Consider the following 25,383-nt stretch of genomic DNA (forward strand, 5'->3'; position numbering starts at 1 on the left):
TCGTGACGTCCAGTGCTGATGCATCGGGTGGAGGCTGATGCTAATGCTGATGCTGATGCTGATGCTGATGCTGATGCTGTCCGTAGCGTCTGTGTGAAAGGGCGTCTGTACTCGGTACAGCCAGTGGTCGGTGGCAGCATGCAGCGGAGCGCAGTGGTCGTGGTGGCGGACAAAACGAGCCTGAAAAGGCCGTTTATCTTCGCTAACGCCGTTCACATGGTAGGCTCATTTACCTCCATTTACATCCAGCAGGCTATGTGTGTGTGTGTGTGTGTGTGATGTATTAACCATGCTGTGTTTGATTGAATAATTGATCAGCTGTTATTTACAGTTCATCCATAGACAGCTGCTCCCTCCCTGCTGCAGGACCATAATACCTGCACTGGTTCATTTAGTGATGGAAACTAAAGCACTTTAAAGAGGACTTAAACACAAACAATCAGGGATTGGATACACGTTTGTGTGTTTTTTTTTCTATCTGCTAATCCTTTAAAACCAAGAAGTTCCAGATGTTCCTGATGTGAGCATCTTAGGGAGAATGTGGGATTTATCCACAGGCCTTGTTTAGCCTGAGATGTGGATTCACTGCTGCTGATGTTTAAAGCTGCTCCTTCAGGACGTCACACACTAAAGTATGTGGACATGTGGAGTTGTCCCACCCTTCACTGCTGCCATTAAACGCTCCTAATTGTTCCAATGGTGTTTCTTCTAAACTCTCACATCCTGGTTTTATCTTGATTAACATGTCACCACAAAGTTGGGAGCATGCAACTGACCAGAATGTCTCTGGTACCCTACGTCCCCATACCATTTTCCATTTCAGATATGATACCGATATTGCAGCCTTGCATATCGGCCGATACCGATACTGATCCGATGCGATATCAGCATGACTCATACATATTTTTGTTATTTATTTATTTATTTATTTTTATAAAATAATAATAATGACTTAATTTGTAGTGTGGAACGTTGGAAAAGGTTTGATCAAGTGATGTCACTCAAACACAGAACAATAGTCAGCAACAGTAGGGATGAGAGAAACTGACCCATTTATTATTAACAATTGGTTAAATAAATGTTTACCTTCAACATAATATCTACAGTATTCTACAAATAAATAAATATAAATAATCATGTACATACTATTTAATTTAAATGTTCACCTGCACTCATCACTGCACTACTGCATTATTATTATTATTATTATTATTATTATTATTATTATCTTATCTTGTTATTGTTATCTTGTTATATTATTTTATTTAGTTTTGCACATATTAGTCTAACTACTGTTTATATTTATGTTTATATTTTTTCTAGTTGATTGTTATTATTTAATGTTTACATTTTTAGAGAGAGCAAAGTTCACCAAGTCATATTCCTCGTGTATATAACGTACATTACATGTCCAATAAACTTGATTCTGATTCTGATAAAAAATGAATTGCAAAAAAAAAAAAAACGGAAATTTGAATCCGATACTTGTTTTCAGGTTGATATCGGACCGATATCGATATCGGATCGGGACACCCCGAGTCTTCTATTTAAGTCTTCATAAAGGCTGCTAGACCTATAAGAACAATACAATCTCTAAATGTTTAAACATAAAGATATTAAACAGTGTTTGCTTACCTGCGTTTAAATTGTTCCAAATGAATGTACATTTTTGTGTTTTCATGTAGATTATTCCAAAGTATAACATTATTCCCTCAATAATGATGTTCCTCTTTGATGATCTTTGTTGAATGTTATTTGGTAAAACATTTGTTTTCGCCTTAAACAGCATCTGCACAATTTTAAACTTTAAAAAATTTAATTAAATCCCTTAAATTTTAATTTTAAAACACCTGATTTTACGCATAGAGGTTTTAAGTTTACAATTCATTACAGGCGTTGGACCCATTCTAAAAATAAATATTCAATGATACACAAAAAGGTAGGGGTGTGCATTACAATAAATCTGACGATGTGATTCACAATTTGCAAGTGACAATACTATTCACCCCGATATATCCTGATACTAGTAAACAATATGATATATTGTGATATTGCAATATCAATTACAGATTTCATCATTACAAAATAGTACAAAATAGCATGAAATACAATTTGTTTCATTTTCTTTTTTTAACTTGCAGGAACAAGTAAATGGTAACTATCTGTAAATGAAGTACCAATATAAAAAAACAAGTGGTATGTTTATCAAACTGTTGAATTACTTTTTTTTTTTTTTAAGTTTAAAGGAGCATAGGGCAGGATTTGTGAAAAAATAAACACAAATTTTAAGTCTTTTAATGCTATTGGTTGATGAAGCGCTCACAACCAAAGAGAATGAGTCCACACACATTTCTCCCTGTTGCCTTGAACAGATCGTGTGATACATTTTGTTCTGCAGACGTGACGTCATATGACGCTGGCGCACGTTCTCGACGACTTGGAGAGGCGTCACCATAACAGGGACATAAAAAAGAATGGCAAGTAAATAAATAACCATGTCACAGTTAGAGTGTGGATCAGGACGCATTTTGTAGTCTGAGTCCGACCCACCAGTTAAAACCTCATTTTTTTTCTCAAAGAAACGACGTATTTAAGTTTGTTTCAGTGGTAAGCACCAATTTTATTAACAAACAACTGTTAATTAGAGATCGACAGATATTGGATTTTCAAAGGCCGACGCAGATACAAAAAAAATCAGCCGATGGCCGATATCTAAAGCCAAATTTAGAAGCCGATGTTTGCGAGCGATATATTTTTTTTAAAAGCACATTGATTATGAAACACAATTGAAACACTCATGTGATATAAATGCGGGGTCCTTCCGTCAGTCAAGCGGTGGCTGCAGCTGCCCACAAGGGTGCCTGATCAGATATTTGATCAGGCACTATTATATTTTATCCTAATATTATATTTTTATTTGTAAGCCTTTTGGTCAACATCAGATCAGCGCATGGCTAACAAGCAAAAGTGAAACACAAACAGGGGCGCAGTGCACGCAAGAGACCCATCAGATCTATTTACATCATTTATGTTTCAAAGATAGTCCTCTGCTCCATTCTCCATCCATCACGGATCACTGCATTCTACAGGGCTACAGCAGCTGCAGCAGGAAAGGAAGAACGCTGCGTGCAATGACACTATGTGACCGAACACAACCACCAGTTCTAAATATCTGTCGGAACCCGACCCGTCCGGTGCCGTCGGGTCCTGTCAGCTGATGGTTGCAGTTACACTAACCACCGTGGTGTCACTATAGAGTCTGATTTATAGATCCCGCCCTCAGCTCCTTTAAAAGGCATCTGCATAATTTTGAATAAAATACCTGATACTTCGGTATTCGGTATCTGTCTGTCTGTGTGTGTTGTGTGTGTGTGTGTGTAGAGTGATGTAGGTCTTTTAATGAAATACCCACCAACCACTCTCACACCAAAACTTTGGTAATAATGGGGGGATTCCAGGTAATGAAACAAAAAAAAAAAAACTGTTTTTGAGGATTTTGAAAAAAAACTTTGTCATGGACTGATTTTAAAGAAGGAAAGGAGGTGGGCCATTGATACCTTGCTCTAAGGTGACATTCACTCAGGGCTGTAGATCAGTGCAAAAAAATGTTCCGATCTGATGATTTTTGGTGAAAAAATGGCGTTTTTTTTAAACGAAGCCTCAATATTTTGGACTCTGGTATTTTATGCAGGTGTAAGTCTGAATTCATAACCCAGCAACAATTCATGCATCAAAACATTGGTACCTATATGGAGGTTCTTGGTAATGAAGACAATTTTTGGTGAAAAAAAAAACACGTTTTTGAGGGTTTGTCGTGGTCTGATTTTAAGGAAGGAGAGGAGGTGGAATAGGATTTTTCAAATGTCAGGCCGAGGATTTTCAAGAGCGGGCACGTTATGTTGGAAATGATTTATTCCATTTTTACACAAAGAAGATTAGTATGAACTTGACTTCAGTCTGCAATCCAAGCTAAACCCTGTTGTGTTGTTTCCTTCTGTGTAGGCGCTGTGCTTCTTCATGCTGACGATGACCGTGGCTTGGCACAGAGACCTCATGCTATCAGGCAAAGTAAGTTTTTGTTTTTTTTCTTCTTCTCTCTGACTGGGTGAAAATAGGTCCGGGGGATGTATTAAAAGTCACAGCAGACAGAAATAACTGCTGCTGTGTCAGGCTCCAAAGGAGGCAGCAGAGGAATTATTAATGCACTGGATCTGTTCGGTTCCATCAATAAAGCATTAGCAGCACATCTGTGTGTTGTTGTTTTTCAATATCTCTGACCACTAATGTTTGACCTTTGATTTTTATTTATTTTTTACACGTGTGCCATCATCAGGGTAAATTATAATCGCATAATTGATAATATAATTACAATTTCAACATCAATATAATAATAATAGTAATTGATAAAAAAGGTTGTCTTAATTAATATTCAATTATTTGCAATTGAGTTCACATAATTGACTTTGTACTTGTAATTGGAAATTGAAATACTCTAAAAAGTGTCAATTTAATCAAACAGAAACCTGTGTTACGGTTCTATGACTTACACATACGTAGTTAACAATTATTAAAACATGTTTCATATCAAGTTTACCTTTAGGATCAATACACCATTTAAAAATATATAGAAAAACATAAATCTAGGAGTAAAAAAAGGCTCAGACGCCCAAACCAAAAATATGAAAATCAATATTTTCATTGATTAGGAAGCCTCACTAGGTAACCAAGAGATGAAAAACAATTTAGATGACAGATAATGTTTTTTTGGTGTATTTTACAGCTGATTTAAGACATTTGTCAAACCAACACGTTATCATTATAGATGCTAACAGGAAGCTAACACAAGAGGAAGGTTAGGTTTTATGGACAGTAATTCTGATCATGTGAATTTGAACTTTTGTAATTGAGAATGTAATTTTAATTGACCTCAGGGGGGAAAATAATATTGTAATTTTAATTGTAATTGGCAAAAAATGTGGGTCACTGACTGTAATCTAGTTGAATTGTAATCAAACCTGGTTAATTGGGGACAGAATTGAAATTAAGAAATGTAATTGACCCCAACCCTGATTTGTTGGGTGTATTTTTTGAAAACAAAATATCCCTGTGTGTGATGTGTGTGTGTTCAGATGGTGTCCAGTGTTTCAGTGGTGATCATGTACGTCATAGAGATCAGCTGTCTGCTGCTGTCAGTGCTGGGAGTGTTTGGTGCGCTCAAGCAAAAGAGATGGTGTTTGATCCTGGTATGAAGATGTTTTTTTTTTTAAAATCTTAAAACCATAGCTCTTTTCTTTTCTGTTTTTGTTTGTTGAGCTGCATTTGTCATGTTTGCAGTATGCTGCTGGGATGGCTGCGGCCAGTCAGACAATCATTGTGAGAACAGCACTGAGTTACCAGGATGTCTATGAGGTACGACACTTCTATATTCACTTTTTCTCACTCGAAGTCAGGGGTGTCAAACTCATTTTAGTTCAGGGGCCAAATATGAACCAGTTTGACCTTAATTAAGCCACAGATTTCAGGTGGGATAAAGAGCTAATTCAACATTAATGTAACAGTTTACATTTCCACGTATAAATGATAAAGTATGTGAGTCTATCTGCAGGATCTTCACTTAAATTTCCCTGATTTTGTTAATTTGGGGGAAATTTTGTAGAGTAATATGAGGAAAATTTGCCAGATTTTTTTGGGAGAAACAGAGTTCTTTTAACAATTTGAGATTAAAAATGACTGCCGTCGTCATGTGATATAAGAACTGGAAAACTGAGCTCTGCAAATATTGTTGATTTTATTTGGGGTTTTTTTGTATTTGAAGGGGCTGATATATCTACAATTGAATTCGTTGGTAATATACGAAATGTTTGATGTTTTTTCTGTAATTTTTTTACTTTCTCAAGCCAAATTTGATGCTCTGAAGCAGTGTTTCCCAAACTTTTGGTGCCCAAGGGACACCAAAGGAGAAGTAATACACCTATTGTGAAAAATAGCCTTTACACATGTTATCACTCAAACGGTGGGTACGGAAAGTATTCAGAGCCTTTACATTATTGCATCATTCCCAAGAAGACTCATGGCTGCTGTACTAACTCAATGTTAGTACAGCCGTACTCAATGGGTGCTTCTACTCAATACTGAGCAAAGGGTCTGAATACTTAGGACCATGTGATATTTCAGTTTTTCTCTTTTAATGAATTTGCAAACATTTCTAAATTTGTGATTTTTTTCTGTCAAGATGGGGTGCTGAGTGTACATTAGTGAGAAATAAAATGAACTTTTTTGATTTTAGCAAATGGCTGCAATGAAACAAAGAGTGAAAAATGTAAAGGGGTCTGAATACTTTCCGTACCCACTGTATCATGTGCAATATCTGTAAATGTGCATCATTATTTACTAATGTCAAATAAAATGTGACAAAGACAACTATATTATTCACAAAATATTTATTAACGAAATATTTAAAAAAAAAAATTAGTATAGAGTTGGTCTCTGTATCATGAAATGAGTGCATACAAAGTAGTAATCTAAGAAATAATTATTTTTGTGTAGTTGTATATTGCAATAAATGTATGGTTGTGACAAAATCCCATAGCACACCCGGACTTCTTCCGCGGCACACCGTTTGGGAACCACTGCTCTAAAGGGCCGTATTTGGCCTCTGGGCCTTGAGTTTGACATTGTGCTCTAAGTATTGTTTTTGTGACCAATTGGAACAATATATCTCCATCTGTAGAAACGTGTGGCGCGTGAGGAGTCCAAACTTCTTTCCATGATGCCACTGACTACAACAAGCAAAGCCAACAGGACGCTGCTCTATAGTATTCAAGAAGAAGTAAGATTTTCAGCTATTTGCATCCAACCATTCAGATTATTCTAATCTATGCACGAGTAAAATGATCGTTTAACCTGGATTACAACTACTGATGATGCTACATTAGCTAAATTGATGATGTAACAAAATATTCACATTGACATTAAACCTCGCTTTAAAAAAAAAAATCGAAGAAGAAGAAGCTTTGCTTAAACTCTTAAACGTAACCCTCCTATTGTCCTCAAATATTACTAACACATTTTACCCTTTAACGCCACCGCCACCCTATGTCATGTATGAACTCTGCATCTGCCATCATGGGTCACGCAGTTTTACATAGCTAAAACAGCATGGGGTCAAATTGACCATCAGTGGAACGCCAATGCATGCAGTATGTGTTCATCACATTGAAATATGTCATCATGATAATTTTATTAAAAAAAAACAAAGTTAATCTTTTTTTATTTTTTTGTAATGGTAAACACTGAATGAGGTCAAATTGACCCCAATGATAACTGGAGGGTTAAGGCTTTTCTTTAAAGCTTTGTACAACACAAAACATGTCCTATGTATGACTGCATGGTTTTTTTAGGTGGTTTGAATACACTTTACCTAGGACAAGCCTTTCCCAATTCACATAAATGTAGTTGATGGCTGAACTCAGCAAGAATGGACAAGCATAGAGATGAAAAATCCAGCATTACAGGATTTTTTGTAATCACATGGGACATTTTTATAATCTGCCTAAAGCAGATAAATCCACTGTATAGGGCTGTAAAGGGGAAACAGATATTTGTTCCATACAAATCCCACACAAGCCTCAAGCAGTGGCAGCTAGCCGCAGCAGCAGAAGCAACAGCAGTGGCAGCAGCAGCTAGCTGCAGCAGCAACAGTGGCAGCAGGGGCAGCAGTGGCAGCAGCAACAGTGGCAGCAGCAGCTAGCTGCAGGGCAGGGGCAGGGGCAGCCGCAGCAGTGGCAGCAGCAGCAGCGGCAGCAGACTCCAACGATGAATTCTTAGGCTAAAGGCTAACGTCTGGGCTTGTGTTTGTGTGTTTGTGTCGTCACTAGTTTGAGTGCTGTGGTCTCATTGAAGGCTACAAAGACTGGGGCCCCTCCATCCCAGCCTCATGTAACTGTCAACATCCAGGAAAATGTGTAAGTGTTGTTGTTCTTCCCACAAATATATAATCTCTCATTCCCTCTGTCAGTTTCCATCATAACGATCACATATCACTTCTTAGACCAGAGGAGAGACTGTTATAAATGCAGGGGCAATGTTTTTGTGCTCAGTTTGTGTGTTTTTTGCTGCTGTTGTCATTATGTGTTTTTTGTATTATTTTGACTGTATTTCATAATTTTTTCTAATTTTATTTGTTTTTCTTGTCTTGTATTTTTTTGTTGCTGTTTTGTGTGTTTTTGAAGTCATTTTTTGTATTTTCTTGTCATTTTGTTGGTTTTTTGTACAATATTAGTCCACCCATCCATCTTCTCCCGCTTTGCCGTTTCCGGGTCGCGGGGGCAGCATCCTCAGTAGGGAGGCCCAGACTTCCCTCTCCCCGGCCACTTCCTCCAGCTCTTCCGGGGGGACCCCGAGACGTTCCCAGGCCAGCCGAGAGACATAGTCTCTCCAGCGTGTCCTGGGTCTTCCCCGGGGCCTCCTTCCGGAGGGACGTGCCCTGAACGCCTCACTAGGGAGGCCCCACCTTGGAGCCTGGCTCCAAGGTGGGGCCCCGGTAGCGCCAATCCGGGCGATGTGAACTGCCTTTGTTGTTTAATGTACATATATGGCTATTGAACCGCTCTTAGTCGGACCCGTCACCTGGGACCTGTTTGCCTTGGGAGACCCTACCAAGGACATTAAGCCCCCGACAACATAGCTCCCAGGATCATTCGGGTACTCAAACCCCTCCACCACGTTAAGGTGACGGTTCATGGAGGAGATAATATTAGTTATTTATATTAATTATTTATATTTGTTCTCATTTTTTAAGTTTAGAGTCATTTGTGTATATTTGTTGTAATTTTGTTAATTTCTCATTTTTTACATTCAGCTTTTATTTTGGTGATGGTATGGACCCAAATGCAGAGAGCGATGGAGGCAAAATGCCGGCGTAACATTCTTAGAACCAGTCCATGTTCATTCCAAAACTCATAAAACAAAATTCAACAGAACACAAGGAGGGTCAACAACACACAGTGAACCAGCAACTACTCAGTGTCCAAGCACTCAGCTAAATAGTGGAGGAGGCCTGATTGGGAATGGGCCACACCTGGGTGGAAACATGATGGAGTTAATCAGTCACACAGACGTCACTGGGGGGTGGAGCCACAAGTAGGAATCCCTGGAAACACAGAGACAAGAGTTAAAACAAGGAACATACTCAAAAATAGAAAAACCAAAGACTCACAGAAAAACTAAAAGACCACAAGGGCTAAACACAAACAAAACGAAACAGAACACATTTTTTGTTTGTTTTCTTGTCATTTTGTTCATTTTTGTTGCAATTCTGTCTTTTAGGAGTCATTTTTGTCTTCTATTGTTGTCATTTTAGACTAATTTTTCTGTATATTTCTTGAAATTATTTGTGAGTTTGGTAAATTTTGCTGTCATTCATGATATTTTGTGTGTTTTTTTGGTATTTTGTGTGTTTTGGAATCACTTTGTGTTTTTTTGTTGTCTGCTGTACTTTTCTGTAATTTTGTAAAATAATTTGGCCCCTGGGCCACCTGTTACCCACGTTAATTTTATCTGACTCTCCTCTCTGATATAAAAACTTGTGTTTTTTCTGAACTAGATTCGTCTGCGAGGAAGTGCTACACTTGGAGCGCCAAAGAACCAGTATGTTTATAGAGAGGTAAAAACCATTTACAGCTTCATTTTTATATTATTCAAAAGCCAGCATGTTTTTGAGCTTTAGTAATGCAGATTTTAGCCTAAAATATGATTTCAAGAGAGAAAAATTGATGTAGCACCCAGGATAGAACAGAAATGAAAAAGCAACTAATTATACTGTTTAGAGGTAAAAAAAAAAAAAAAAAAAAAGATGATTCGTACATATAAAAGATGAATGTGTGTATATAATAGTCCAAATGAATGATGAATGTGTATGGCTCAATGGTGACCCTCAGTAAAGGGGAAGTGACTGTGTGAGTCAGTGGGAATCAGTTCAAAGTGTGGATGCCAGAGGCAGAGGAAGAGTTTGGTGTTTTGAAGTTTCTGACGTGTTGGAATATGACTCTGCTCTCTTCATTACAGCCCTGCCTTCCCATCTATGTTTCTGAACTAAAGCTGGCTTTTTCTTTGGGGATGGCCATTCAGTTTGGCAGTGCAGTATTCTGGGTACGTACCTATTTTACATCATATGTATATATTAATACAGACATGTATATAACACAGGCGACCGTGGCTCAGTTTGTTGTGTCCTTGGGCAAGGCACTTTACCTACATTGCCTAGTATGAATGTGGTGTGTCGGATGGGCCACGATGGCAGCCTCGCTTCTGTCAGTCTGCCCAAGGGCAGCTGTGGCTACAAAAGTAGCTTACCACCACTCTGTGTGTGGAGTGAAAGAATAATGCACATCGATGTAAAGCATTTTCAGTGTCTATGATAAAGCGCTATATAAAATCCAATGCATTTTTTATATACATATACTGTATTTATATATTTAAGTTTTAACTCCAATGACATTCATAGTAAAAGCACTTTGTACTGCATTTCTCTGTATGAAAAGCACCTTTAATAAATAAATATCGATTGATAAAAATGATGACAAAAATGCGCAAAACTCAAAATTTGACTGCTTAATTAACCAAAATGCCAGCATAATTCCAAAACAACAGCAAAAATACACAAAATGACTCCAATAACACAACATGACAACATCGAATGCAGAAAATTAACTGGAAAACACAAAAAATGAGAGAAAAATATAAAAACCTGACATCAAATTTACATAAAAATGACTCCTAAAACACATAGTATGAGAACAAATATACACAAAAAGTTAAAGACAAATATGTAAAATGACAACAAAAATATATAAAAATGATTACAAAAACATAACGTGACAACAAAAATGCAGAACATAACTTGGAAAACTCACGAAAACATGCAAAATGACAGAAAAATATAAAATCTGACAACAAATATACACAATAATGACTTCTAAAACTTGACAAAAAAAGGACAAAACACAATCTGACTGCTGAATTACACAAAATGACAGAATAATTGCAAAGCAACAGCTAATATACAAAAAAATACTCCAAACACACAGCATGATATAAAAAATGCAGACAATTACTTGGAAAACTCACAAAACGACTACAAAAACACACAAAATGACATAAAAATAAAAATAAAATTTATAAAGATAAAAACCTGACAACAAATATACAGAAAAATTTACAGAAAAATGTACAATACGAAAACAAAAGCACACACAAAGACAAAAATATACAAAATGACAACAAAAACCCTTTATTCACCCTGATAATGTTCTGAATGCTGACAGGAATGTTGCTAATGTGGCTCTCTGATCAGATACAGTTACATTTTTGTGGTTGGTAAACACAACACAATGCATCAACGTTTGCCGCCAAAAGCCACAAACTCATCATTATCTGATGAACCACTTTTTTATGTGAATGTTCAACACTTAGCAGAGAAAAGCCTGCGAGCTTTTGTGGTCTGGATTTTGCCACGTTCTGCTTCTCTGCAACAATATGATCATTACCAGTATCTGTCCAGTCAGGTGTGTGGGTTTTTTCTTCCCTTTCAGGTGGTTTTACTGGTCATGAGCATCAAGCTAATGGGTCAGATCAGAAGGAAACAGGAGTTCATGGCTCTCCTCCACTCCAACAGATACATTCCTGGTGTTTTCTAACCACCTTGTTACATCTTCATCTTTCCATTAAACTCATTTTATTTGAATTTGCACAGAATCCTACACTGATTCACCCAGGGTTTTTTTTTTTTTTTGTGCTATATAGGATAATATATTGTGACTTCCTTCATGGTAATGCATGTAATGAATATTGGAGAGTAATCTACATGCAACAATAATTGAAAGACTGTTTTCTTTTGCTGTAAAATAAGCTTTTAATTTATGATTTAATAACTGTATCTTCATGTCTCTTTGTCATGTTCCATTTATACCCTCAGAGACATAATCCAGTATGTTAATAATACAGTTATATGTAACACACTCATATCAACTATACACAAAAGTTGTTATTTTCTCTCTCTCTTCTATTATTATTGGGTGCTTAAAAACATTTGAATGCTAAACTTTGCCATCTTAAAAATATGGGGCTCAGCTAATATTGTGTTTTATTGTAACTACTAATAATAGTGGTGTATTAGCACATTTTGAACTTACAGCATTAAAGAAGCTATTAATCCTTGAATCTATGAAATGAATAATGTAATAGTGGTTCTATAGCACCTTCCTTAAAACCGTGTTTACAAAAGTGCTTTGACTGAAATATAGTCATTATACAGTGATGTATATCTTCGGTGAATATTCAGGTCAGACGAAGGAATGAGTCTCGTCTCTATGCCTTGTTATGCACACGTAGCATCACTTTTTTTTTTTTTCCTTCCTCAGAGTAGAGTTAGTGTCAGATTCAGTGAAAATGCTGCAGTGACTTCTTCTGAGAAGATACGAGGACTGTTTTAGTGACGACGTCAGAGGGAGCGTGGAGGGAAACGTCCCGCAGGGCGAGGCTGCTCTAACCTTTGCTGCTGCTGCTGCTGCTGCATGAGCTGCTGCCTGTGCACTTTAAACCATTTACGTTCATTACGGTTTCAATTCCATTTTCAAGTGATCAACCACCCATTTTTATTTATTTATTGGATGAACGTGTGTGATATTTTGTAAATAGAATAATAAAATGTGATTCTTCCATCTGGTTTTCATTTTTCTTTTAATTGTGTGTGTGTGTGTTATTTTTTTTAAATTACTATTTTATTATGTTTTCATAGCTAACATCCCCTTACAATACAAGCACATTTCTTCCAAACTCACTTTATAATGTCTATACAAAAAAAGGAAAATAAAATCAACAGAAAAAGAAAACATATAAAAAAAAATAGGTTGTTGCTCAGAACCAGGGATGTAATAGAGAAAACATATCTTTTCGGCCTCTGTAGAATATAGCAGTGGTTCCTAACCTTTCTTGTCTTGTGTACCCCTTGAGCCTTTTTGTCACACCATGAGTACCCCCTCACTCATACGTGTTCATGATTCATAACACAACTGAATATTCAACACACGTCATTTTATTTCATCTTCTTAAATTGAACAATTAATATTCAGGTGTTATCTTCTTATTTAATTCAAATTAAACATAAAATGATGTTGCCTTCAAGGCAATAAAAATGATAAATATAAAAAATAACATTATTTACAGTCAATGTTTGTATTATTAATACTAATACATTAAGATTATATTGTTATTAAAGGAAAATAATAAAGTTGAAATTAGAAAAAAATAATAAGTCATATAAATACAAAACAAATAATTAACCTGCCTGTGTTATATATAACTTTTATAACATTTACCACAAAAGGAGCTTCTTTGAATACATCCCCCTGATTTTTAGAAATAAGTCATAACACACACGTACCATTAAATTGAATTTCTCATTATCTTGGAAATGATTGGGAAACACTGGAATAGAGAATTGTCTTCAAACCTGCATCACACAGTTAGATATATTCCACAAAAGCATACACACATTTCAGTGGGTCCTACTCACTGAAATGTGAATTTTTAAACAATTGAATGTTTTACCATGTAAAGCACATTGAGTTGCCTTGTGTATGAAATGCGCTATACAAATAAATTTGCCTTGCCTTGCCTTACTCTATGTTGTCAAACACATAGTAGCCATCCTTCCCAGATATCATTACATTTTTCAACCTCCAGTCTAAGTGACGCTGTCAATTTGTCCTTATTAATGTGGTTTTTAAATGAAGGAGTGAATGCACTGATTCTCACAAAGTGAAGAGTAAAAAAAAACATCTTTGATAGTAGAAATACAACCTGACAAAATATTAAATAAAATATGTGGGAAACACTTTACTAGATGTTTTATACATAAGGCTGACAATACGCTGTCATTAGCATGAATAAGGTGTCATGATGGCTGCCATTAAGTGTTGCTTGACAAATTATGACACTTTTCGCTAAATTATGACAAATGTGTAGTAATGTTGTCATTTTTTTGGGCTTAGGTGGAGGGATCTAAAGGTTAAGGTAACAAAGACACCTAAAGGTTCAGTATTATGCTATTTTTCACCCATCTTTAATTGTTCTAATAACCCCAATAACAAAGTATTTGAGATTTATTTTCCCAAACTCGCCTGTATTCTGGAGTTTTAGCCTCCGAAAAGTACCTTTCAGAACGCTCCTAAAAGCAGGCTGTTTTTTGGGCCTTAATGCACATGCACGAGTCTTTCTTCTCATGACCACAGAAATAGTCAATTTAAGACGATGGTCCATTGTTTTGTTCTACCGCTGCGTCGCATTGGGTCACAAACATGTCAGATCCTCCCATAAAAGCAATACAAGGTGGTGTAACGGCTACTAAAAATGAAACTGTTGAAACTCTGGAAAAACAGTTTTAAAACAGAATATAACCTCAAGTGAATCATATATAGACGACAATAAACCTTATCATCATAGGCGTGTTTACGTGGACATTTCCACCAGAGGTCAGTAATACCACATAATGAAGGTAATTTTACAAAGTTTATTCAAAGAAATCAAGTGAATTTTTACTGAAACTTTATTTAAAACAGTGGAGAGCTGGAAACAATTGTGTTTTTAAAATTCATACAGAAGATATTGCAAAAAACTCAAGACTGTCAGTTGATATATTTTGTTTTTAAACAAATAAAACTATTTGTGTAACCAATTGACAATGACCACTGCTGGCTATTTTGCTAGTAATGTATTTGTTTTGTTGAATTTGAAAATACACAAATAAATAAATAGAAGAAAAATTGATCAAAATAAATTAAGTCCAAGTTTAATGTGTTGAAAAAAATGTTTTTAGTTGTCCAGGATGAAAAAACTGTAATACATTTAACCAAAAAGGCAACATTCAAAAAAAAAAAAAAAAGGTACAAATTGAAAGACAAACAAAATATACTCAATATATATTGAGTATTTTTGTCAGAATTAGCTGAAAGTTCAATAAAAATATCAAAAGTGGACTTCCTCCATGGATTGGGCTTCACAATAATAAGTCAATTATGACTTTCTAAAGTATATTTCCAAAAAACAAACTGTGCAGTAAAGAACTTATTTCATTTACTGTATCTACGCAACTTTCTTCGATACAATTCATAGATGCGGTAAAGCTGTGTTATGATCCATACGTACAGTATGTGTGACAATTAACTTTACTGTAGATGTTATTGTTTAGGAACTTAAAGCTTTGGTAACACAAGTAACACCAGATGCAAACTCACCATATTCTGAGAGTTAAGTCAATGCCCTTGAGGAGTTGATCTTTATTACATTCAACGTGAATACTCGGCATTACTGTAAAAAAGCATGTCTGAGGTTATCCCACTGTTCCCACAGGCTCTGTTAAAGATCTACAGTTTCCTCTGTAACATCTGTCAGAGTGGTGTAGTTTCCTGCTTTTGCCTCCTGACTGTAAACCACTGCAGGGACGTCCACCTTACGGTTCAGTTGGCACAGAGCGATGATTCCCAGCAAGGACGACAACACCTGCAGCACATGGAACACATGCACTCAGGTTAAGTGTAAAGAGTACACTTAAAAGTACTGTTACTTGAATGAAATTGTACTCAAGTACAAGTACAAGTAGAGGTGACAAGTAACAAATTACAAATACTTTGTGACTGTACTTAAGTATTTATTTTTTTGGAGACTTTTTTCTTTTACTCCTTACTTTTTTAAACAAATATCTGTACTTTCGACTCCTTCCATTTTAAAAATGAGCTCGTTACTTTTTAGACCTTTGAAGATGACGTCACAAAGTACAAAGATGCAAACCAACAACCGCTAACATGGAGAAGCTAGTGCTAGTCAACGTGCTAACATAGAGGTGAAGCTAGTACTAGTCAACGTGCTAACCAGGAGGAGAAGATAGTGCTAGTTAACGTGCTAACATGGAGGAGGAGCTAGTGCTAGTCAACGTGCTAACAAGGAGGAGAAGCTAGCGCTAGTCAACGTGCTAACAAGGAGGTGAAGCTAGTGCTAGTCAACGTGCTAACATAGAGGTGAAGCTAGTACTAGTCAACGTGCTAACCAGGAGGAGCTAGTGCTAGTCAACCTGCTAACAAGGAGGAGAAGCTAGTGCTAGTCAACCTGCTAACAAGGAGAAGCTAGTGCTAGTCAACCTGCTAACAAGGAGGAGAAGCTAGTGCTAGTCAACCTGCTAACAAGGAGAAGCTAGTGCTAGTCAACCTGCTAAAAAGGAGGAGAAGCTAGTGCTAGTCAACCTGCTAACAAGGAGGAGAAGCTAGTGCTAGTCAACCTGCTAACAAGGAGGAGAAGCTAGTGCTAGTCAACCTGCTAACAAGGAGAAGCTAGTGCTAGTCAACGTGCTAAGGAGGTGAAGCTAAGTATAAGTAAAATTACAGATTTAGAAATATACTCAAAAAAGTACAAATAAAAACAACTCAATTACAGTAATGTGAGTACTTGTAATCTTTCACTTTCACCTCTGCATGTTGCCCTAAATAAGACAGTATAGTGATAACAGGAGGCAGATCAACACTCAGACATGATGAGGCTTTTCAAAAATACTAGTTTGTGTGTTCTCCTTGGGTTCATTCATGCAAATTAAAAAAAAAAATGCCCTCTCTCCAAAAAACAGCCAAGACAAGCTTCAGGGCGATCTTATTTAAAATCGCATTTTAAAATTTGAAAAACACAACTTGACATTTAAGACGTTTTAGGATTTACAAAATAAAAAAACAAACAAGCAGATCAGCTGGATTTTTCACTTAACAATGATAATACAAGAGATGATATGATAGCATTAATTACCCAAAGACAAAAAAAAAGACTGAGTTGAACAAAAACACGTTCAAAATCAAATAAGGATGTATTTGCTGAAGTGTGGGCAGAACCTTAATGTGTGCCTGTGTGTAAATAAACATAAGGTCAACTTTCCAACCCTGAAAACACAACGTAACCAGTAAACATCAAGCCTGAAAATAAACTACAAAAGAACATTTAGCTTTTAACAATTTTATAACTCAAAATACATCACATGACAAATGTGACCCATGGGAAAAACAGTGCCACCAGCAAAATTATGCATATGTAAACTTTTTAAAAAGAGCAAACACATATTCACAACATTACACATTAAACGATTGAAAACATTTATTTATTAAGTTCATCTGTCGTGATTTCTGACTTTATTTTTGATGTTTCTAAACTCCTTCTGGGATAAAACATACATTGGTACGTAAATAACATCAAATAAGATTTTTATTATATATTATCATGAATGTTAAATATTAGTATTTTGATATTTCCAATTCTATTTAAAATTGAATATACACTTTCCGAGTGTCCAGATTAAGGTTTCAACAAACAAAAACAAAAACAATTCAAATAGCACATTAAATCACAATTTGGGAAAATATTTCAGAGAAAATAATAAAGAAAAATATTAATAATTAGTTCAACTGTACAAAATATATATATATATTTTTTTTTTTAACTATTTCAATATTTAAAAATTGGAAATAAAAGTTGTTAATGAGTGTGAAGAAGCATTCTCGGTGATACATACCAGTAACAATATGATTCCCATTATTATATTCACTGTGGTTTTGATGACATCCTTAACATGGCTTATGAGGAAGGGAACACACGGCTGAAACACAAACAATCCAACGTTTAATCTGCAATCTCCACCAAACTGCATCTTTGCTCACATGTCTGTGAAGGTCAAAATAAAGACTTCCTTATTACATCCGCGTAAATCCGGATCAGCTCCCCTTCTGCTCTGCCTGTAAACTGACTGCCTGCAGGGGGCTCCACCTGAAACACACAGACACACAGTCACAGCTTCAACTCTCGTTAAAAGGTCTGAACGAGTAAAATAAAAGATTACAACCAATATAGAAGAATGCAAGTAAGAACCACGTGTGAATAGGCTGGAAATTGAAAAAGGCTTTGCTTATGGGCGGAGCTCCAGGAGCAGTTAAGACACGCCCAGTCTATGCTATTAGATCTACAAAAAACAATCTATGCTATGCTAACTCAACACTCACTATACCTCTTTATTCACGATTATCTTATAACTTTTATCAACTTGCGTGACAGATTTCTATGGAAGCCCTTTCTATCACATAATTATGACTTTCTTTCTCATAATTATGACTTTCTATCTCATAATTATGACTTTCTTTCTCATAATTATGACTTTGTTTGCCATAAATATGACTTTACTTGGTGATTTTTTATGTTTTTTTAGTGTCGGAAACGGGCTTCCATAGATTTCAGTACACAGATACCAGTTTTAATAGAAGGGGCGGAGCCAACAGTGGTGGTTCATGATGTAAGAAGCCACCAAAACATCACAAACCCCCATTCTCAGCCACTATTCAGTTGAAATAGCCAGGCTTCAAACCACAGAGGCCACTCCTTCTTACATTTCAGGCTATTCCCAGTTAGCAGATTAGATTAGATTAGATTAGTGCTGACAGCAGGAACAACTGAAGAGAGATGGATGGATGTAAGAAGACGTTCCAGTGAAAAAAACAAAGAAGTGGTGTAAATACCTTGGAGAGTTTATCTTCCTAAAGAGCATCAGGATGGGACACAGTTACACGTTCTGTAAGATTAATAACTGAGATTTTAACGTCTACCACAGCGGAAGGAACTACGTAAGTCACCATGAAAAATCCACCAATTACAAGCACCACAAATAAATACTGCTTTCAAAAAAGTGTTAAAGGATGTAAAGTCTGTAAAAAATGTGTCTAATAAGTCATTAGTGAATACCAGAGAATCACATGAGTGAGCATGAGAAATTATAAGAAAATATGTAATAAAATAAAATGTCTAATTTAAAGACAAGCAATGTGAAATTAACAGTAAATATGCAACGTGTTGACTTGTATATGAACTGTAAGTATATTAAATAAACACATGTGCTTCATATACACATTTATGTTTTTATTTAGGCTGTTTTATAATGTAGGAATTAGGGCTGTACGATATATCGAGTTTTCTATTTTGGTGATGTAAAAAACTACAATATCGCATATGTATTTATATATTTTTTTTTTTATAGCTCATTTGGAATCAAAATACTCTCAGGAGTCGCTGCTTTTACTTCTCAGAACAGCATGTAAAGCACAGTTAACTGGATTTCCGAGTGTGTCCTAGCCCAGACCGTCCCCATTGGCTTTTTCACCTGTAAGGGACAGCACGTGTGAGTGAGTTCCGTAAGATTATTGTACCAACGTTTTTGTTAAGAGTTCATGACGCTAAAATGCGGAAATTCAGTTTTCAAGCGACAGGTAAACAAAGACAGAGAAAGAGAGGGTGAGTTGAGAGATGTGAGATAATAGTGATTATTACTGTGATTTGACTGTTTAGTTAGTGTGTAGTGAGTGAGATTAGAGGGTAGTGTCTAATATATTTGTTTATTGTTTTCTATCAACACAATGAGGCAAAAATAATTCCCTGTATTTGTGATTCATCGCCTGAGACATTGCTTGTATTTCACTGTAAATAACTATACAGTATATAACTGTGCTTTTTTATTCATCTGTATATAAGTTTTTGAAATATATAGTTTAGATTTGCTAGCAATAAAAATGATTTGTTAAAAATGTTTGTGACTTTTATAGTAAAAAAACTTAACTTTTTCCCACTCGAATTTGAGTTTTGATAGTGGTTTTAGATCCACTGTGTTAATACAGTATGCCATATTAAAAAAAATACTAAACAGTCACATTTGGGAAAATGTGACTGTTCCAACCAGCTCCAACCAGCACACAGCACGTCCTCCCGTCCTTTGACAGCTGACAGTTTGACAGCGAGCAGCGAGACCGACGCTAAAGTGGTTCTGTTAGTTATAAGTTTCTCCAGTTTGGTCAAGTTGCTAAAACCTATGTTCTTTTTAATTTGGGTTCTGCGTAACCCGGTTTGGTAAATATTATTTTTCTTACATGTGGCCTAAATAAATAACCCCGCTTTTGTAAACGTGTGTTGGTGTGCTGCTTGAGGCTGGTGTAGGGTGACGTGTTCATGTGCCGTTCAGTGGCTCCTATAGGCTGAGCGTAACAGAAATATAAAGGTCAAATCAAACGTATAGTGAAAAAACACCAAAAACTCCTTAGAGAGGGTTAAGAGTTTTTACTTGTTCATGAGGCTAAAATGCACCAGAATACAGGAAATGACATGCATTTTGTAAAAAAAAAAATTTGGGGGACCCCGCCAATATTCAAACAAACGTTACGCCCGTGGTTTAAGAAGAAATAAATATATGAATGATGGGAAAATATAGGACTTCAGTTTAAGCGGTTTCTTTGATGACTATGAATATATTTGCCAGGCGACGTAAAGAGGTAGAAAGCAGGTTGGAAAATGGATGGATGGATAAAAAACAAGTATTATTGTTTTATTTCCTTCTCGTTTTCATAAAAAAATAATAATGTGTGTACATTTATTGTATGTTTTGTTATGTCAACTTATAACCTGACTAAAGGTTTTGTTAGGAATGACTCTATACCAGGTTGTTCCCACACACACACCAGTGATACTCACACATTTTTGTACCGAGTCGTCATCACACACGCATGAGTCTGGGATGTTCCCCCCCCAGTCCTGGTAGCCCGCATCCAACCCACAGCACTGAAACTGACAAACCAAAAAAACTCATCATTTACACATTTTTATTTTTACACAGTGGCTAATTTTCTCTGTGATGCCAGAATATTATTTATATAACATAACTGATGTAATGTAGTGGAATTTTATATTCATGTCTTTTTTTTTTTTTTTTTTTTTTTTTTGGCCAGTTTCCTTACAAACCATTTTTCAATGAATTGTAAATTTTTTGCTATAAATTCAAATTGACTTTTATGAATCAATATTCCAATATATATATATAATACATGTAAAATATACTGCAATACATGAGAAGTGATTCCAATTGAATAATTTAGCCCTATTGCAGCATTTATTGTGTTATCTACTGCCATCTATTGACATGTTGACTACAGAAGCTGAGCACATTGATACAATTACACCATAGCAGTGTTTTTCAAATGGCGGTACGTGTACCCCTAGGGGTACGCGATGGCACTACAGAGGGTACTTGAGAGAGACAGAGATGGGACAATTAACAAATAAAAGCATTAAAAATGAGATTTTATAATGTTTATTTTTAGTAAAAAAAAAAAATGACAATACTAAATATATACCAACAACTCACAAAACGACAACAAAAACACACAAAATAAGAAAAAAATGAACTGAATAACAAAAAGAACAACAACAAAATACACAAAATGACACTCGGAAAGAAAAATACTTACTATTAGAGCTGCACAATTAATCAAATTTTAATCGTGATCAAGACTTTAGTTGCCACGATTAAATTAACCTCATCGTTGGCAATATTAATGTTTAAAATACTGGCTTTGCACTCTTTAATAATGAATTTATTCTGGTAAATTTTAAATTCTTGTTTTTTTTTATATATATATATATAATTATTTTTTAAAGCTTCATTTTGCACTGTAAACTGTACACATATTATTTGTTTGAAAACAGATTTTTTTTGTTTTTCCTAACATGATAAATAATTGTGATTAAAATATTGATAAAAATAATCGTGATTAACGTTTTGGCCATAATTGTGCAGCTCTATTTACTATTACCCGCAACACACAAAAACGATTACAAAGATGCACTAAATGAGAGAAAAACACACAAGATCACTATAAAATACACAAAAAAACAACAACAGAGAAACACAACAAAACGACATAGGAACAACCAAACGACCCCAAAAACACACAAAATGAGAAAAAAATATACTGAAAAAATAGGGATGTCTCGATACAACTTCTTCATTTCCGATATGATACCGATATTGCAGCCTAATAATAAAAAAAATAATAACTACTTATTTTGTAGTGTGGAATGTAAGAAAAAACTGACCCATTTATTATTTAACAATTGGTTACAAAAATGTTTTCCTTCAACATAATATCTACAGTATTATATAATTGAACAAAATAAATAAAAAAAATGAATTTAAAAAATAAAATAAAATAAAATCGGAAAATCCGGACATTTGAATCCGATATTAGTTTTAGGCTAATATCGGACTGATATCGATATCGGATCGGGACACCCCTACGGAAAAATAAAAAGAACAGACAAACAACAACAAAATACACAAAATCACACAAGGCATTAAATACTGTTTAATTACACTTATTTACAAAACGAGATTTTCTATAATGTGTGTTATCACTCATTCATTCCATCATTATGCTCTATATTTGTTGTTTTTAAACATAATTTTTTGTAAAATGTTGTGGTCAGACACAAAGGGGTACTTGGATTCAAAAGTAAGGGAAAGGGGGTACTTGACTCAAAAAAATGGAGAATTATTGCACTATAGCATGCAATAAAAAAAGAAAGCACTGTGAGAAAAAATAACAGAACTTACTTCTTTCTGTATTTCATTTAAGTCGTCTACAACGACTGTGCTTGCATTAGACAGAGGAAGCAGGTGCTGGTATTGCGCCTGCAGCTCCGCACCAATCTGCACAGGTTCAGACAGTGTAACTGTGATTATTCAAGATTACTCATGATTAAAAAAGTCAAAAACGTTTCCTCATCACTGTAATACCTCTGACATGAGGGCAAAGGACTGAATGCTGATTCCAAAGAGGAACAGAGAACTCAGGATCATTCCAACTACAAACTGATGCACAAACATGGACACAAATCAGATTCATGTTGCATTTTGTAACTCATTGCTCATGTTTTTTTTTTTTGTTTTTGTATCTTTACCCACAATAATTAGTGCCCACTTCTTCTCTTTGCAGGCACCGAACACACCGATGGCGACCAAGATCAGTGTCACAGCCGCTGTAGCGTACATGAAGTGTAAGCCTCCCATCAAGTCTTGGATCTGAGACAAAGAGAAGCTACCAGCACTCAATGATGGTTGTTTAGCTGTTTTTCAAAATAAAGTATGGTTAGGGTCAATTACAATTGATAATTAATCACAATTATGGCATCATTTTAAGTTAAATTGTAATTTTAAAACTATGTTGCTGTCGTTAATGTAATTAAATTGTAATTGAATTAAGAAAATTTACTTAAAAAAAATTAATGGAGTATACTGACACAAAAAAGGATCAGACGCCCACATTAAAAATATTAATACCAATATTTAAATTTATTAGAAAGCATAACAAGGTAGATAATTGTTTTTAGTGTATTTTACAGCTGATTTAAGACTTGGGTCAAAACTGACCCGTTATCAAAAGAGATGCTAACAGCACGCTAACACTAGAGGAAGGTTATGTTTCATTTGGTTTTTTATTAAATAATTAATTGAACTTTTGAAATTGCAAATGTAATTGTAATTGACTTTCAGGAAGAAAATTATTATTGTCATTTTAATTGTAACTTAAAAAAAATGCTGGCCAACCTTAATCGTAATTGAACGTGGATAATTGTCGACGTAATTGTAATTTAAAAATGTAATTGACCCCAACCCTGCTATAAAGTAGTCAGGTACAATAATTTACAGTTTTTCAAACAAAAATGTATTTTTATTCATTTTCAAAAAAGCATCTAAACCTGAGATCTAAACTCTTTACTGGCTTTGCAGCCCAACTGTGTAAATATAACATTACTCATGGTATTAGTGATATATAAATTATTTTTAGGGTGACTCAAACACAGATTATTGCCAAATACATTGAATGACATTTGTCTTACTTCTTCATCTTTGTGGAAGTGTCCGTGGCTGAAAAGTGTGAGACCCAACAACAGGAGACCGATGACCTTAAAGGTAAATAAAGGAAACATGTCATTTAAATAGATGAAATACAGTAGATCATTCATATACAATTAGCTGATGCTCTTCATGAGGCTGGGAGCAGCTGCAGCATTAACGCAGGTGATGAATTCCATGGTATGATTGGAAAAATAGGATCCTGTATTTACAGATTACAGCAAAAGTGCCAAACTCAAGGTCAAAATAACTCCCCCCAATTTAGGCCTGACAGAGCATCCATTCAGCCCTGCAGAAGAATACTGCAGTGCTGTAGAAACTACAGAATAAAAATCAAACACATGGCATTTACTCTGTTCTAGGGATGAACGATTTTAGAAAATAATCTAATTGCAAAAAATTCTCCTCAATATTGCGATTTATTATGCGATTATTTTTCAAGGCCTCTTGTCGTGTATTTTTCAATGAACACAAGCAATAAATCAATCTGTCTCCTAATAAAAAAAAACAGTTTCATATTGATTTCAACTTTAAATAAATATAAAATATGAATTTAAAGCACAGATTACAACAATGAAGCAAACAAATCTGTGGCTTTACCTCTTCAACATATCAAACTAACCTCACATTTCATGAAACATGTAAACCTGCACTTCTTAAACACTCTCTGACCTTAACAGGACAGTCTATAAATAAAAATAATAAACAAAAAAAATAAAAAATAAATCTTACTAACATCCAGTCAGTAACATCACACATACTAAAAAAGTAAGGAGAACTAATATCTGCATTAACCAATTGGATGTTTTTCAGGTAAATCAAACTCCCAACAAACTTAAAATAAATTATTACTAAAAATAAAAATAAAAAATTAGATTAGATTAGAAAATCGCAAATGCAATTAATCGTTCAACCTTACTCTGTTCCTAATTTTCTTACGAAATACTTTGCAGTTTTGGTTGCTAGGATTGTGTAAAGCAGCGGTTCTCAAACGTTTCTGACTCACACTTCCTGTTACTTTTGAATATAAGTACTCCCCTTATGTCTGACTACAACATTTTGCTCAGGATACTGTGAAGAAACAACTATAGAGTGTAACGATGAATGAAGGAGTGACAACACATTTTAAAGGAGCAGTATTATGAAAATTTCACTTTATAATGGTTTTTCTACAGTGATATAAATTCCTTTAGCCTCAATCAGAGGGCCAAAGTTAAAAAGGTTCTGTTTCATCCCTCCTTTGTTATTCCACATCTTGTAAAAAGTCAGCTCCAAACAGGTGAGTTGGATTTTTCTCAGGTTGTGACGTCATAAGGCGGAAACTCCTCCTCTTGACAATCCTGGCTCCTCCTTCCCTGCATAAGAAGAATGTGAGCTCCTCCCTCTCAAACTACCTCACAGATAAAACAAAGAGAGCAAAGGCAGGTACCCCCATTTGAGAAACACTGATGGATGGATGCTCCTCATTCACCTTTCTTCCTTTCCCAGCGTTTGACTGTTATCACGTGATTAACTTTCCCACACATAACAAACCATAAGACTTGACAGAACACATCATGGTGGGGGTGGTG

At 35.3% G+C, this 25,383-nt stretch overlaps 2 protein-coding genes across 4 annotated transcripts in view; one reads left to right on the plus strand and one right to left on the minus strand.

The window, feature by feature from the left end:
- On the plus strand, window positions 1-17,891 carry LOC114465900 (tetraspanin-8-like). Of its 2 annotated transcripts, XM_028451235.1 has the most exons (10): window positions 1-219; window positions 4,003-4,068; window positions 5,130-5,243; window positions 5,335-5,409; window positions 6,731-6,829; window positions 7,878-7,964; window positions 9,605-9,664; window positions 10,066-10,149; window positions 11,592-11,703; window positions 17,881-17,891. In XM_028451235.1, exons 1-9 carry the CDS (start codon window positions 19-21, stop codon window positions 11,694-11,696), a joined length of 891 nt encoding a protein of 296 aa, XP_028307036.1. In that variant the 5' UTR covers window positions 1-18; the 3' UTR covers window positions 11,697-11,703; window positions 17,881-17,891. The 2 variants fall into 2 exon arrangements, with proteins under 2 accessions (XP_028307036.1, XP_028307035.1); XM_028451234.1 differs by lacking the exon at window positions 17,881-17,891 and having other exon boundaries at window positions 11,592-12,742.
- LOC114465901 (tetraspanin-8-like) overlaps window positions 14,624-25,383 on the minus strand; it is a 14,845-nt gene continuing 4,085 nt past the window's right edge. Inside the window, exons 2-9 of one of the 2 annotated variants that reach the window (XM_028451236.1) lie at window positions 23,797-23,862; window positions 22,862-22,978; window positions 22,694-22,768; window positions 22,511-22,606; window positions 20,593-20,685; window positions 17,785-17,853; window positions 17,603-17,686; window positions 14,624-15,558 (exon numbers count right to left, since the gene is read on the minus strand). In XM_028451236.1, coding sequence (XP_028307037.1) covers window positions 15,415-15,558; window positions 17,603-17,686; window positions 17,785-17,853; window positions 20,593-20,685; window positions 22,511-22,606; window positions 22,694-22,768; window positions 22,862-22,978; window positions 23,797-23,862 — 744 coding nt within the window. In that variant the 3' untranslated portion in view covers window positions 14,624-15,414. Of the gene's footprint in view, window positions 15,559-17,602; window positions 17,687-17,784; window positions 17,854-20,592; window positions 20,686-22,510; window positions 22,607-22,693; window positions 22,769-22,861; window positions 23,023-23,796; window positions 23,863-25,383 lie in introns of both variants that reach the window. The other variant, XM_028451237.1, reaches the window with a different exon arrangement.

Source organism: Gouania willdenowi, chromosome 6 (genome assembly GCF_900634775.1).
Source record: "Gouania willdenowi chromosome 6, fGouWil2.1, whole genome shotgun sequence".
In the NCBI taxonomy this organism is placed as follows: domain Eukaryota; kingdom Metazoa; phylum Chordata; class Actinopteri; order Blenniiformes; family Gobiesocidae; genus Gouania; species Gouania willdenowi.